At 43.4% G+C, this 17021-nt stretch overlaps 1 protein-coding gene across 9 annotated transcripts in view; it reads right to left on the bottom strand.

Moving 5' to 3' along the window:
* Positions 1–17021, bottom strand: part of ANKRD44 (ankyrin repeat domain 44) — a 316425-nt gene that overhangs the window by 28484 nt on the left and 270920 nt on the right. For all 9 annotated transcript variants that reach the window (XM_037043709.1, XM_037043702.1, XM_037043703.1 and 6 more), the window contains exons 17-18: positions 13171–13242; positions 2583–2784 (exon numbers count right to left, since the gene is read on the bottom strand). In XM_037043709.1, the coding sequence (XP_036899604.1) occupies positions 2583–2784; positions 13171–13242 (274 nt within the window). The remainder of the gene's footprint in view (positions 1–2582; positions 2785–13170; positions 13243–17021) is intronic.

The following is a 17021-nucleotide window of genomic DNA, read 5'->3' as shown; positions in this document are numbered from 1 at the left end:
TTCGGCTCATTGTCAGCAACATCCCCTTTATGTATCTCAGGAGGAAATTTGGGGGACTGGAATACAAGCAATATATTGTTGTTGCTGTTGGTTTTCTGTCTGTTTGTTTAAAATAGTACATTAAATCTGTTACCTGGTAACCGCGACATCCAAGCAGCTCAGTGTATGCTTGGAAGGAAATGATTAGCGGAGGACGGACAGCTAAATGCCACAGGAAACGGGCTCATTAAGTGCAGGGAGGCACAGGGGAGTTTGATGCCTCATCCACACCAAGCTGACGTTCTTTACACGCTCATAATCATAACAGTTCCAAGGATATTTGATTTTTGGCTAAAGAGAAAAGGGGGGGGGTCATCTTAGGTCACATCACTGACCCAGTGTGCTGGAGACCAAACCAGTTTCTCCAGTAGTGCTGTTTTGGAGGGTTTTTTTTTTCCTTGCGGAGAGTGGTGTGGAGGAAGTGTACGGCAGCTTTTCCAACTGAGCTAACAGCCCTCAGATAAATATAAGTCCCCCTTATTGTAAAAGTGTAGCCAAATTATAATTCTTGTTGGCTTCCCACACACTCCATTTTTCCTAATTGCCTTCTCGAGAAGAGATGCTAACGTCTCCTCAGCTGTGCTCTGCCAAGTCCAGTTTTGTCCCAACCCAGCTCGGCCACCCCTCACTATGAGTGACAGCCATTTCTCAGGCTGCTCCAAGACCACAACTGTCACTGCAACTAGCTGTGCCAGAACCTCTAATGTCCGTGTTGGCTCCCTCTCCCCGCAGGATTCCCGGGATTTGAAACAACAAAAAAGTTGGCTTTTCAATCTTTTCTCTTGGAAAAGATTCTGGATAAGCAGATTTGGCAAGCACAGGCTGAAGTTTCCACACAGCAGACATTTTGCGGAGAACAGAGTCAAATGATAGCCTGTGCTATTAAATGGACCACGTAAGGGAAATCCAAAAGGCCTGAGTCTTCTTGACCACTAGGGGCCTCCATTGGACCATTACCTATACAATGGCAAATAAGTGACAAGATTTTTCACTGTTTACATGTCTACGAAAGCAATTTTCCACAATGAAAATAGGCCATTTGTAATTATCAAGAAGTACCTGATAACTAAAGCAGGAGGCTTGCCTTAGTAATAGGCAACCAATATTTTAAAAGAACTAAATTGAACTTTAGAATAATACCAACGATGTCTAGAATATCAAACTTCATAATTCTTGATAATAATACCAAAAAGACTAAATGCACAGGGAAATAAGGATTTATAGTGTAAACCATACAAAACACTGCTGACCTCATGGCCTAAGTTTCTTCCAGGAATAATGATTTCCAGGTAATTAGACAACGGCCATGTTTTTCCTATTTCCACGTTATTTTTCCTCAGGGGTTTAGAAATTCAGGGATGTGGATGGAAATATTTCTACAATGCTTAACATTCTGAGGAAATTTTCCCAAGTAACAAGATCATGAGCCTTCTGAAAAACCGTCTTCGCTCCTTTGCTTCCTCAATATACGAATCTAATGGTGTAAGACAGTTATTTCTCACTATAAGACGAGAGTCACTGTCCCTATCAAAGATGGATACCATGTAATTCCTGACCCCCCCCCCCAAATTCATGCCTTAGCTGAGCCAGAGACTCTCCACATTACCTTTATATCTGCACATGCATCTAGCCGTGTTTGATACAGTTTTATTTTACGTACACTAGAGAAAAATCCCAGAAAAGGCAAATTACTTACTTTTTGATCTATACCAGCACTTTTAATTAAGAGTCTCTATATTTACACCTGATGCATCACAACTCAGAGCAGTAGCTCAGAAGCATCACGTAGTCTGGCAGAATGACGTGATACTGATCAGACTGCTATCTGATGACTTCTTTTACAAAATAGCACTGAAATATCATGAATTTTATGCTTTAAAATGCTGTGCAGTTTTGTTCGAAGTAACTTATCTGAAGATCACATTAGACATTCCCCTTTTGTCAGAAAGTATTCGGATTGCAATGGCCAAAGGTTCTGAATACTCTATTAAGTTAAGGAGAAGACCAGATGGAGCACAGAAAATTTTTGGAGCTGGATTTATAGTATGGATTTATGCTGTATGATATTATAATAATGTACACATGTCATTATACATTTGTCCAAATTCACAGAATATACACCAGCAGGAGTGAACCCTAATGTAAACTATGGACTTGGGATGATTATGATGTGTTAATGTAGGTTCATCGATTGTAACCTAAGTACCACACTGGTGGGGATGTTGATAATGGGAGAGGCTATACACATGGCGGGGGCCAGAGGGTGTACAGGAAACCTCTGTACCTTCCTTTCAACTTTCTTGTGAACTTACAACTGCTCTAAAAAAGTAAAGTCTTTAAAGAAGATGGTCAGAGCCCATCGGCCTGAGAACACCAATCTTCTCAAAGTGGATAGTAAGCCAAGCATTGAGGAAGAGTGTAGACATATCCGGTATAGACAGAAAATATTTTAAAAATTGGGATAAAAGAAGATGCTGCCATTCTTGTACTGAAACTTAAGTGGACCACGAAACTGGGATAATCAGACTCTTGACAACACCTACCTGAGGCATGAAGTGGGGTTCTTTTGGTTACATTGTCTTTCACAAAGATGGATGCGCCCTGGTTGATAAGTGCTTCCACACATTCTGTGTGTCCCTTAAAGGCCGCCAGATCCAGAGCCGTGCGGCCTTTCTCATCCCTGATGTCCAGGTCCACCAGCGACTGCAGAAGGACTTCCAAGGCTTGATGATGTCCGTTGTAGGCCTGCAAAGAAGAAACCAACGACACAAATGTTTGCCCGCCTCCAATATGACCACTATCCAAAGCTTCCAAGGTCACAGACAGAGGCCTCCCCAAAGAGCACATCAGAAAGACAGTTGGGATAATTACGGAAACACAGGAAACCAGTTAGACTGAAAAATCATAATACATAATAAAATTCACAATTAGAAGAGGCCTGTCCAGAAGGTATCCAGCCATATATGAAAAAGAGACATTTATTGAAGAAGATAAAAGATACAAGAAACATTGAACATAAGACAATGACACCTTAGTCCCCTTCAAAGTAGGCACTATGGGACCTCACACAGTTTTCCCAATCGTTATTAGCTGCCCTGTAGTATTTTCCTGAATTTCATCAATAAGTACGAAATCTCTCCCCTTTCAAAGGTGATTTTAAGTTTGGGAAAAGCCAGAAGTCACAGGGTGCCAAATCTGGGCTGTAAGGGGCTGAGTTACCAGGGTGATTTGATGTTGGCCAAAAAGCTCTGCATGAGACATGATGCATGAGCAGGCACATTGTCATGATGAAGCTGCCAATTACCTGTTGGCCATAGCTGTGGCCTTCTGAATCCTCCATATACTTTCCACAGAGGAATGCTCAAGTTTAATGCAAAATCTGATGCAGCCTCATTGCTCTACTTGCTCAGTCATTTTGAACATGGTGGCCACACAGTACACATGCTGACTCACGGTACTAGTCCACTGCTCCTGCTGACTAAACAGTGAAGTCATCACTGTTCATGCATGTGCATTCCAGTCCAGTCTCTTTGGCTGCTGCGTTACTTCAATGTTGTGCAAACCATTCTCATTATATTAACAATGGCTGGACTTTTTCTGGACAGACCTCATACATATGGGGATATACACACACACACACACATATGAATAAGTTCTTTCATATCCTTTCTTTTGACAAATAATTTACCTCAAAGGCACTAAGTGTACTGATGTAGTTTTATGTTTATATCTATCAATTCACTAATCTAATATAGACCAGTAGCTGAATGCATATATTCTTATATCTGTCAGTTCAGTCCTAAACATATTGATGTGAATATTCTGTTGAGTCTGGAGGAAAAAAGTTACTAAATACATGTGAGCTTCATAATTCAATAGTGGCACATAGAGCTTATTACAGTTCAACGTTTTAATTTCTAACCACATGACCCAGGGAGAGTTTCCTAATTTCACTTCGTTTGTTTCCTCATCCATAAAATGACAGCATGAAAGGTGCTGCCCAGGGAAGATGAAAAGAGATAAAACTGTACAGGCTTTGCATAATATCTTATACAAAGCTGATGCTTCCTCCTCTCTCCTTTACTTCTTCACTGATTGTAATGAAAACATAGAAAAAAGTATGGAAATATGTTCTATGTACCAGTGCCAAGTTCAGACTTATTCTAAGGTCCTTTGCTATGTTAAGGTTAAGAGCCTTCATAATACAAAAAAAAAAATCAAAAGTCTGAAAGATGATTTTTATTAAATCTATAAGGTAGAAAATGTATATGTACACATACGACAAAGGACATTGAAATAAAGAAAAGGATAAAAATATGGAGAGCAGGGAATAAGAGGAGGAGGGGAAGCAGAGAAAGGAAAAGCCTGCCCCCACTGTCTTCAGCAGCCAAAGTCCCCTCTTTTGCCTCCTGTGTTTTATTTTTCTATTGCAGTGATTACTCAAGGTATAATTTATTTGGAAAAAGGTTTAGCACAGAAAAAGACTAATTTCCTTATTATGCAAAGAGCTCTTACCAAGCCATTTTAAAAAGTGGAAAAAATGTACAAAGGGCATAAAAAGGCAGTTCACAGAAAAGGAAATAGAAAAGGTCAATAAACATACGAAAAATATGTATATTGTTATGGTTCTGTTTTTAAACTAAAGATCAGCAATGATTAAGTTTAGTCATGTCCAGTATTAGTCAAGAAGAGTGAAAAAAGCAATCTTACTCTCTGCTGGTGGGAGTACAGATCGGCGTGACAGTGTGGGGAGCCATTTGACAAAGCCAACTTAAAAACCCTAAGTTGTAAACAGTACCCATAGCACGACCTCATTTATATAAAAACCAAATATGTCCAGACATACGTATATCTATGTGTGGGTACTGTGTTATGTATAGCAAATTTTAGAAGATTACAAGAGAAACCATTAACCTCTAGAAATTAGAGGCAATGAACAAATGGGCTTTTTTCACCTTATCTTTTAAAAAATCACTTAACTATTTTCTTCAGAGTACATGTTAGCAAGAATAACAAAGATTAGAGAATTTAAAACTACTGAGAGTGGTTTTAAAGCTTTCTCATTACATTATTTTTGTGAATGATCATGGTGATTATGTTACACATTGAATATATTTATTAAAGGCCATGAACTCATATACTAATGAATCCAAAAATTTATCCCAGTTCCAACACTTTTACTTCTAGACTTATACATTCAACTGCCTATTGATATTTCCACTTAAATGTGTAATATGCATCTTAAGTCAAATATGTCTCAGACCCTATTCTTTTCTTCATGTTTTTTATTATTATTCAAGTACAGTTGTCTCCATTTCCCCCACACCACATCCCCCACCCCAGCCATCCCCACTTTCCACCTTTGATCCTACCTGCCTCTGGCTTTGCCCAGGTGTCCTTTATACATGTTCTTGACAACCCTTTCCCCTCCTTTCTCCCCTCCCACCTCCCCTCTGGTTACTGTCAGTTCACTCTTAATTTCAATGCCTCTGGTTATATTTTTGCTTGCTTGTTTGTTTTGTTGATTAGGTTCCACTTATAGGTGAGATCATATGGTATTTGTCTTTTACTGTCTGGTTTATTTCACTTAGCATAATGCTCTCCAGATCCATCCAGGTTGTCACAAAGGGTAGGGGCTCCTTCTTTCTTTCTGCTGTGCAGTATTCAATCGTGTAAATGTACCATGGTTTTTTGATCCATTCATTTACTGATGGGTATTTAGGTTGCTTCCAGCATTTGGCTATTGTAAATTGTGCTACTATGAACATCGAGGTGCATAGGTTTTTTAGGATTGGTGTTTCAGGGTTCTTAGGATATAATCTCAGCAGTAGAATTGCCAGGTCAAAAGGCAGATCCATTTATAGTTTTCTGAGAAAGTTCCACACTGTTTTCCATAGTGGCTGCACCAGTCTGCAATCCCACCAACAGTGCACTAGGGTTCCCTTTTCCCCACCACCTCACCAGCACTTGCTGTTTGTTGGTTTGGTTATGATGGCCATTCTGATTGCTGTGAAGTGGTCATAATTCTATTCCTAATTTCACTTCCCAAACCTGCTCCACCTGCAGCCTTCTCCGTCTCAGTAAATGGCAACTTTATTCTTCTAGTTGCTCAGGCTCAAAACTTTGGCGTAACCTTTATGGTCCCTCTTAATCCCAGGATTGTAGTCCTGGGACATCGGGGCAAGAGAGGCTGAACAATAGCCTCTCTCCACCCCTACACTCCCCCTCACCAACTCTGCCATGCCCTGTTACAGGGAGGTATCTTCTGAGCGGAAGGGACACCTTGTGCTAACCACACAGAAATGCCACCAGCTTCTCAAACATATGGCAGGCAAACATCTACCCAGAACCTTTTCTAATTCCCACAGGTAGCTGTGTGACTAGGACCGGCTCTCAAGGCCATGATCATCTATTTCCACTTGCAAGCCACGATCATCTCTGTTCTCTCTTTAAAAATATATCCAGAATCTATCCAGTCCTCACTAGACCACGATTCTCTTTCCAGGATGATGACAAAAGCTTCCCTTTCCATCCTTGCCCCCTTGCAATCTACAATCGGCACAGTCGTCAGATGAAATCTCCTAATGCCCAAGCTGGACGTATCACTCCTTCACGGAAACTAGCCTATGACTTCTTCCCTCGTTGATCATAAACTTAAAAACTTTCCATGGCCATTCGGGCCCTTAGGATCTGGCTTCCCTCTACCCTCGTCGTCAGCAAACCCCCTCACTTACCCTGTTCTAGGCACACTGTCCCCACTATGGTTAAATACCTGCATTTCCTCCTCAGGGACACTACATCTGAACTTCCTTTCCTCCCGAAGGCCCTTCCCCAGACAGCCACAGGGCTTTTCCGGCACTTCTGCTTCAGATGCACCTTATCCAGAGGCTTCCTGGAGCAACTTCCAGAAAATGGCCCCGCACCCTCCTCCATCTCGACACACTCCCAGACACTCTCCACCACACTGGTCCTGGTTTATACTATCTTCATAGCCCTTTAAAAATATTTAAAAATATACTAAAAACAAAGGTAGTAAAAAGTGCTCATCACAAGTGCAGCTATGTAAGGTGATGGATGTTAACAGACTTATTGTGGTGATCCCTGGGCAGTACACACAAATACCAAATCTCCATGCTGCACACCTGAAACTAACACCATGCTGCATGTCAATCATAACTCAATACAAAGCAAAAAAAGGTAGTAAATCTTCAAAACATACTGCTTCCTAATTAGTTGGCTAGACTTTACAATGCTCTATGCACTTGAGGTTATTCACATCTCTCATGTCTGTCTTGTGGAAATGCCGTTATCGTCTGCGACCGCCTATCAGTGCGTAGCCCGCACGGCCCTGGCTACCTGCTGCACATCGACTGACTTGTTTATTACCTGCGACTGTAGGCACTGTCTGCCTGTTGTTCACTGCGGTGTTTGAAAGTCATGCCTGGCACATAGTAGACATTCAACAATTATTTGAAGAATAAGTGAACGAATATAAATTCTTAGTATCATTTATTAGGATTAGTGGTAGGAATATGCTTCTTAAAGAGCATCTATTTTATTGAGGGCACTGGGCCGAGCACTCTAGCTTTAGTGCCTGATTTTACCTTTGCGAATGTCATTTTTATAGATGAAAAAAACAAAACAAGCAATGTTGCTCATTGAGTCATCCAAGATCACTTAGCTAGTAAATGACAAAGTCGGGATTTGAAACCCAGAATCTATGACCACGAAGACCTGTGCTTTTAGGCAATGTGTTCTAATTTTTTCCAGTAATTCCATTTAACTGACTTTCAAACAAAATACTGTTAACTCTATGTGCAACGACACAGAGAGTGGATTAACAAATATTGAATCACAAACCCACACCCCTTCTCTAGAAGGCTTAACATGGAGGTAGAATGAGCTATGAAGCAAGAAGGTTTACTCTGGACTAACTTCTAAAATACCGATCTTTCTTGAGACAGAAAAATAAATTCCTGCAGTGCCTTTTTGACCTGCACGTGCTATGCAAACCTAACCGCATACAATCACAAGTCTTTAGTCGAACCTAAACTCTGAAGTGATAGCTTTTATTGAGCATTTTCTCTGTGTCAGGCAGTGCTAGACATGTAGCACTTTGCTTAATTGTCATAGCAACCCACGGTTTGGACACTATGGTTATGCCCATTTTGCCCACGAGGACACAGAATGGCAGAGACACTACCCAGCCCCCACACCTCTGCCCTGCCCCCAGTCCGCAGCCTTACTTGGTGGAGCTGGGAATTGAAGGCAGACCACTCAGACACCAGAGCCCGAGCTGCCGCTCATGAACTCCTAGGGAAAGAAGGTAACAAGACCAAAAGGCATAGTTTCTTTAGTGTATGTTACGGACATTTCTGACTCATTCAAGGAAGACAGGATAATGTACTGAATCCCCATATACTCATCACCTAACCTAGGCCATTATCCACTCAGGCCATGGGTGATCTTTAAGGCAGCTCAAGAGCACCTACCCTCTGTAAACTGCCCTAGTAACAGGAGCATGGACATCAGAGTGTAAATCAGTTGCTCTCCCCTGGGCTTGAGCCTGTCGCTTATTTGAAAACTGACTTGGCATTACACTTCCCCTCATTTGAGACTGGGATGATAGTAACTGATTCAGCCTGTGCAGAAACCCTGACTCTACTCCAAAGGGAAATGACTCCCCACAGATGACAGCAGATTCCAGAGGCTATCTGCAAACGGTGGCTGCTGCAGTGGCAGTTCCTGTCATGAGGAAAACAGTCAGCATTTTTCATTTCTGTCGGTTTGACAGCCTAGGAAAATAGAAGCGTCCACGTGTAAGCTGCATGCACACCTACAAAGCACGAGAGGGAACATATTTAGATTCAACCAGGGGAGGACTCACCGGGGAAGGAGAAGCGGGCCCAGGAAGGGAGCGGGTGTGCAGCCAGCAGTGCTGCTCAGCCCAGCACAGCCACGCCCCCCGGGGCACCGAAGGCAGGTGCTGACCTAAGAACTGACCCTCAAAAGGACCCCTGCACTTTCTCCTTTCACCCTCCCCATGAAAAAACCAATCCACTAGCACGTGTTTAAGTTAAGGAGGCTTCATATCGAAACCAAACAGAGGGACTCCTGCTGCTATTTGGAAAAGCTTCAGAATTCCAATCCGTACTTTCTTCTATACCAGGTGCTTGTCCTCATTTCCCTTAGATTGTCAAATAAAAAAAGCAGCAACAGCCCACACAACAATAGCTGTTCAGTGTGAATGAATCAAAATATACCTATTTTTGCTGTCAGATCGGCAAAAAAATTTATTTTGGGGTGTACCGCATGATTTTAGTAATTACTTTATGTGTGCCACGAGGTGAAAAAGGTAGAAAATTGCTGGTCTAGTTTGCAGATCTTGAATTTTAGTGTGCATACACATGACAATACAGAGTTGAAGGCACATAGTTTTGTATTAAACTTCAAGGGCAATAGAAGGGGAATAATAAAGGTAACTTTGATTATACAAGAACTTTCATGTACCTTCGCACTTCACAGCTTAACCTTATTAAAAACCTACGTATAATATGGAATTCTATTTTATAGTTAAATGCATGATTCCCTCTTTAGGCAGTTATATGGCTTTTGGAGTATATTTGAAAAGTACACAATAAAGCTTTACATTTCCTGAAAAAGACTTGAGTAGCCAGCAAAGGAGTCCTTCCTTCTCAGGTCAGTGGTACGAGATGACAACTGTCCTATTTTTCCTTCTATTCCCAACTTAAACCAGGTGTTTAGTAGGTAATTCCACAATAACTAAAGGAGGAAGTCACACACACACACACACAAAACAAATATGCTGGTTCAAAAAGCACATCACATTTTGGCTTTCACAGGCACCCGGTTTGAGCCTTTGCTGGAGGGAGCAAACCTTTTAGACTGTTTTTACAAATACCTTAAATCTCATTAGATAACAAATATTTTTGAGACGTGATTAACTTCTTCAAACTTCTTAGATTGGAACTGAGAGTAACGAGGAGGAGAGCCTTGGGACTGCGACAGAATGCAGGAAACCATGGGCCCAGCTGGAAATCTCGACAGCTGGAGCCCTTCATTTGCATAGCCCTGTGTCCTGATTTGTTTCAAGTGGTTGAAAATGCTTATGAAATTCACTGGGCTGATAACCCTGGAGACTCGAATCATTCAGCCAGGAAATGGTAACTCAAGGCAGGTCAGGTATCTGTGGCAGTCAAGTTTGAGGGCATCTGGTTGCATTTCATTGCTAGAATGCTTCCACCTAAGAAATAATGCGCTTTGGGTTTTTACCAAGTTAATTGCTACAGAGGTCCCTGGGGAGGGTGATGGGCATCCTTGTGGAGTTCTTGAAGCACACAAAAAATTATTTTTTAAGGGTTAGCATTTAGAGAGCAAGAATAAAATAGTTTTAGAATTAACCCACTGCAATCACTCTGGTCAAAGTCATTGTCACCATTGTTTGCTTGGTTGCCTTCCCTCTGCTTCTGCTTTTTTACAATTTAAATGCAACTCACTTTTAAAACAAAAGTCACATCACCTCATCTGTCTTCTCAAACGTCTCCAAATGCTATCCTATTTTGCTCAGAGCAAAAGTCAAAGTTCTTACAAAGGAGCAGAAAGCCCCTGCTCCCGACCCCCCCACCCCCACCCCCTTTCCCTCACAGCTCTCAGCAGCCACAGTAGTTTTCTCACTCTTCTGGTAACAGGCCAAACATGCTCTTACCTCTGTGCTTCTGCCTAGAACAGTCTTCTGTCAGGTATCAACATGAGTGGCTCTGAGGTTCAAGTGTGAGATTCTATGCTATGTCAGACAGCACCCTGTCTGCCACCTCAACGCTCCTGACCTCGCAGACCCATTTGTAGCACCCACAGCACTTGTCACCAACTGGCATGGTATCTGTGTACTTGCCTATGGTCTCTCCTAGACTGGAAACTCTTCCAGGACGGAGGCTGAGTTTTGTTTATTGCAACATCTCCAGTTCCTGGAATAGTGCTTACTATGTACACAGTCAGCATATGTCAAATGGAAAGATGGTATTCATGTTAACAATAGTGAAGTGAGCTGGTTACCCAGACGTGCCAGGCACCATTGTGTGTTGTGTGCATGAACTCATGTCTTTCCCCCACAGCTTTATCGTACTGCTATTCTCCCATATTGTGGGTGAAGAAACCAAGATAGGAGTGGTTAGCTACTTAGCCCAGATCATACAACAAACAATTACATAAATTAACAAGCTGGAAAAGGTTTGGAGACCCTTAACTAACTTACTCCTTTTAGTTTACAGGGGGGAAACCACGCCCAGGTGAGTTGCTAATGAGAAGGCTGGGGGCTGGGGCCTCCTCCCCATTGAACTTTCCAGGCCCTGCCATGCTGGGAACTACCCAATCCCTGCTCTTTCCAGGGGTATCTGCCACCCTCTCTTTACATGACAGGAAACCCACAGAGTTTAGCAGAGCACCTGGCGCACTATAAGCACTAACCAGTAATTTTTTAAGAAATGAATGAGGGACGATAGAATTTCTGGAAGCTAAGGCAGCCTCTGATTCTCAGATTAGTAGCAGGCTTGGCGACACAATGAACCCCAGTTTTGAAGGCCATTAGAGTTCTATCTGAGGTACCTTCCAACGATGCCTCTCTAGGGGCAGCTAGTGCTGTCTGGGAACCCTCAACTTTGGGGTAACTTCCCCGGCACAGCAGATGGTTGGGCAGAGATTTCAGGGAGCAACGGGTACTGAAAATCAATTGGTATGATGTTTTTTACAGATAATTCCATGCATTCCAATTTCTATTCCAGTTCCACCTCCAGGAACAAAGGTTCATGCACATTTGAACCTGACCACACTGGACTCCGAGAGTGTGTGTGTGCATCAGTGGGTGTGTAGTGGGTGTGGCAGTGGGTGTGGCAGAGGGTGGCAAGTGGGGTGTCAACGGAAGTTCTGGTGCATCTGTGGGGAGACAGCAGTGGAAGGAGGAGCCAGGTGCAGGACAGGGTGGCCAGTCCATCCTGCCCCTCGTGGGAAGCAGCCCCTCTCACCTTGCCTGAAAGCTAATGTAGGCTCATACATAAAATGCTTCTCTGTGTTCTCCAAAATCTCCATCTCAAATTTTCATCAGAGTGTCACTATAAGCATGTATGCATGCATAGCAATATTAGGATATTAGGTGAAGCGTCATAACAGTGAAACATACAGACCCAGCCCCTTTCCACTCTTCCCAGCATCCGGTCTCTGGGTGCACCCAAACATCTCTGTGGCCGTGGACCGAGGGCCTCCAGTTTGGCAGCACCTTGGGCAAGGGAATGGCTGGTGCTGGGTATGGCTGCCCTGCAGAGAGGCTCCTGGAGAACAGCTACTGATGGTCAGCTGCTGGCCGGCACTGTTGGCTGGGCCCTGTCTGAGGCTGAGTGGTGGGCCGGCTGGCTCAGCTGAGTCACCCCCACAGTGTGGGGACCGATCCTCACTCTGAGCATTTCTCTTTAATGACTGGGATGCAGAGTGGAAGCTTTCCGGTGCCGGAACTCCTCTTCCTCCCCTCCTGCCCCCATCACCTCCAGCCTGGGAGCCCCTCTGAGACCCTGATCCCGAGTGCAGGCAGACACAGCACAGCTGCGATTATGAATGCACTCATCTCACTCTCATGAGTCTGCCCTCAAATATCTCAAGTTTTTAACTGTAGTATTAAAACTGTGCTATTTAATGACCTATAGCATGCACACTTGTGTACTGTCTATAATCAAATCTCTTAAATGGAAATATTTTCTTTGGATTCCCTCATTTTACTGATTTCACTACTAGATAAGCATTTTAAAGATTGTTAACATTTATAACCTTCACTTGTTAAGGACACTGAGGTAAAGGCTTTATGCAGATTATCTCTTTTCCTTCATTTTACAGATGGGAAAACTGAGGCTCAGGCAGGGTAAGTCATGTGTCTAAGGTAGTCTAAGGTCACTGGGGGGGTGCAGCTGGGACTGGAGCTTGGCTTTCTCTGAAGAGCCTGAGCCTTCACCCAAGTCCTGTTTTCGTTATCTCTGTACTCCTGTGCTTTCGTTATCAGAATAGCCTCCTTGGAGGAACACCTGAAGCTGTTCCTGTAACAAGCAAGGCTGCTCACAGCATCTCACTTACGGCTAGGTGGAGCGGACTCTTCGCAGCACCGGAATCCGACTCGTCCAGACCGTTGCTGGTTCTCTCCAAAAGCTGTGGAGATGAAGAGAACACAACGGTACATACGTGCACTTGGCAAAAGGAACCCCACTTTAGCATAGATGAGAGAGAAGGTGTCAGAAACTTGAGAAAGGCTTGCAACTTATCAGCAATAAAAGGAATCTGATATGGCATATCAAAACAAACATGCTAACTGAATATTTCAACTTCTACAACATCTCAGCATTTGCTATTCAAAAAAAGGCTTTCATACTTCAAAGGGTGCTTAGCCTCCCCAGTCCAGAAAAATAATTCGTGGGAAGTCCATTTTCACCCACCAGATGGCAACAATGAAAAAGTTAGAACGCCTAGTTCATTCCGTTAGCAAACACACACATACTGGGGATGGTGCTCTAAGAGACATCTGAAGCTCCTGTCCTCATGAACCTTGTATTGCAGAGAAAGAAAGCATACAAATAAATAGATACACAAATAAAAACGATCTGGTATTGATATATGCTGTGATGAACGTAGAAGAATGTGACGAGATAGGAGTGACTGGAAAGGTACTTTGTAGCTGAAGGTCAGGGAAGGCCTTTCTAAGAGGACCCAGTTAAGGCGAGACCTGAATAAGAAGAAAAATCACACCAAGCAGCGGTGTGGCAGGAGAGTGCTCTGGGACGGGGAGCAGTCTGCGCAAATGCGTCACGGGGGGATGAACAGAGTGAGTTCAAGGAACAGAAAGGACAGGGTGACCATGGCATGATGTTGGCCAGGGTGCCCGGGGAAAAAGACATTCTTGGGGAGTCTAGGTGGAAAAACACGTTGTTAAGACATTTCTGGACAATCCGTGCCTACCTTTGACCCTAGGAACTCATTGCCAGTGAACACACAGTGCACAATGATGCATGTATAAAGACATTTACTCATTCAACAAACATCTGATAGATGATCACTGGTGTGCCCAGATGCTGACCCAGGCACTTGAGAAGTCAATAATACATGCTCACAGATCCATTTTTCTCATAGGAGGTGGGCAGACAATAAAAGAAAGAAGTTTTTGTTTCCTTTTTAGGTAATTAGAAAGTAGTGTGTGCTATGGAAAAAACAGAACAGAGAAGGAGAGTTTGGACGGCTGAAGGGAAGGTCGGTTTGCAACTTTAAGTTGGGTGAGCAGAGACGGTCTTACTGAGCAGGTGGAGGCCCAGCAAAGGCTTGAGGATGATGGGAGAGCCTTGCGGTTACCTGGGAGAAGAGCATTCCAGGCAGAGGGGCCAGCAGTTGCCAAGTCCCTTAGGGATGGCTGTGCTTAAGAACATCGAGGCTGAAGCAAAGTGAGGAAGAATGAGAATGACAGGAAAGAAAATCAGAGAGGCCAGAAGTGTCATAAAGGCTCTTCTGGGTTATAAGAATTTTTACTTTTATCTTGAGTAAGACGGAATTTTAAAAAAGATTTTATTCATCTATTTTCAGAGAGTGGGGAAGGGAGGGAGAAAGAGTGGGAGAGAAACATCCATGTGAGAGAGAAACATAAATCAGTTGCCTCTCGTATGCACTCTGACCAGGGACTGAACCTGCAACCCAAGCAGGTGCCCTGACTGGGAATCGAACCAGTGAACTTCCATTTTGAGGGACGAAGCCCAACCAACTGAGCCACGCCTGTCAGGGCTATCTTGAGCGAGATGGAATTTCACTGGCCTATTTTGAGCGCAGATGAGGGCACAGAGACCACTGATGAGCTGGGGCAATTGTCCAAGAGTGAAATAACAATGTCTTAGACTAGAGGGAGCAGTAGGGAGGAAGAGAAGCAGTTGGACTGTGGATATTTTGGAGATAGAATAAACAGGACTTGCTGATGGATTGAATGTGAATGTAGGAGAAATACAGACACCAGGAATGACTCCTGAAATGTTGTCCTAAGTAAATGGAAGGATGGAAGTTCCATGAACCGAGATGGAGAAGACTTGGGGGTGGAAAATGTATAGTGGGGAAGAGCCAAAGTTCAGTTTGGGAAATAAGTTTGAGATGTTTTTAAAGCACCCAAAGGTCCATGTTACCCAGGCAGCTGTTGGGTACATGGGTGTGGAGTTCAGGGTACTGAAAGCTATAAAATGGGATGAGATGAGCCATGGAGTTAAGTAAACAGAAGGAAGACTGAGTCCTGGGGCCTCAACATTTAAGAGCTGGAGAGATGACGGGGAATGAGCAAGGAGGCCTGGACTGAGCAGCTGAACCGGAAGGAACACTGGGTGAGCATGAGGCTCTGGGGACCCAGAGGAAAAGCAGTTTCGATGACAGAATGTGTAGCCACGTCAAAAGTCCTGACAGGTCAAGTAAACTGAGGCCTGAGAAGTGACCACTCGGTTTACCAACATGGAGGCCATTAGCAACTCTGCTAGGGGGAATTTATCAAAACACTGTTTATATGAAAAAATGGGGTAAAAGTAGAGATCAGTGGGAGGCATTCTGTAAATTGCAGTGCTACATATCACCTCTTATGATGAATTTTCCCTTTTAGTTCTTTGCATGGTGGCGCATCCTAAAGGATCAAAAATCCAACACCTACAGCCTCGATGTGTGGTGAACATGGCCACACACCCACTCCCGCTTTCTGACTGGTGGGCTGGGGCTGCCCTGTACCGCAGAGGCTGAGCAGCTGAAACCGCAATTTCCAAGTGTCCCTTGAACTAGGGTTCCAGATTTAGGTTCTCCCAATTAGACTCACTGACCTGAAATTTTAAAGACATCAGGGAACAGGGGAAATCTCTGCAATTTCCGATGGCAAACACAGTCGTGGGGACTTTCGTTCGTTTGTCATGCAGCTTCCTGTGCACAGGCTACCAGCTTAGTGAGAGCAGGGAAGCAAGCCCTGGGGACCCAGGGCATCCATTCTCTGCCAGGGTGGACCAAGCAGGTGCTGTGTGGCTGTAGGGCCAATCCTAGTGGCAGTGACAAGCCTGTCCCAGCATGTCAGCTAGGGTGACAGACAGCCATCCTGGGGGCTGCGTTCCGACACCCTGTGCCCTGGTCACAGGAAGGGGCAGTGGCCCGGGCAGTCCCACTGCATCAGGTCAGACTTATTTTTGGAAGAACAGCCTAGAGTCCTCTCTTCCAGACATCCCTGCAATCTTGTAAATACTGATTTAAAAAATTGAATCTTTTTCTGCTTAAAAGAGCTAGCATGGATTCTGTTTCCTTCAAACAAATCCAGGCTGATTCAAAGAGTAACACAGATTATTACAGAAGTTTTCCTCACAGGGGTGGCAAAGGGGAAACAGACTTCCCAATACACTGGAAAGCAAAACCTCCTAAAATCCACGTGACCCATTTCCCCCCTGAAAATCTCATAGTTGTTGAGGGGAGAAACACATTTTAAAGCCATATCTGTGGAATGCTACCACTTTCAGATTTTTTAAAAATTGCATTGACATGACTATATATGCAAAAAAAAAGGCCTAGAAATACATTCCCTAAAATGTTTAATCCAATAACCTGAAAGTGGGATTGCAGAGGATTTTTATCTTCTTTTTTAGCTTTTGTGATTTTTTTTGTAGTGACTGTGTACTTTTCATAATCAGAAAACACTAAAGCTATTTATGTTTGAGGAAACAAGCTATTAACCTTCCTTTTCACTTAATAAACAGTGTCTAGAGACCCCGAGATCATTCCAGAGCTCTTTTCTGATCAATGTGTGTGGAGCTGAAGGTTTGAGTTCTCTGGTGGATCAAACGACAGTGTAGAACTTACCACCTAAGCACACAACTTCAAGTTTGGGAACAATACAATACAAATGATTACACTGAGGCATGAGACATTTTATGTTTGCTTTTACT

This window comes from Sturnira hondurensis, unplaced genomic scaffold, assembly GCF_014824575.4.
Source record: "Sturnira hondurensis isolate 20B ecotype Veracruz unplaced genomic scaffold, ASM1482457v3 Scaffold0004136, whole genome shotgun sequence".
NCBI lineage: Eukaryota > Metazoa > Chordata > Mammalia > Chiroptera > Phyllostomidae > Sturnira > Sturnira hondurensis.
This window is presented reverse-complemented; position numbering and strand designations above follow the sequence as displayed.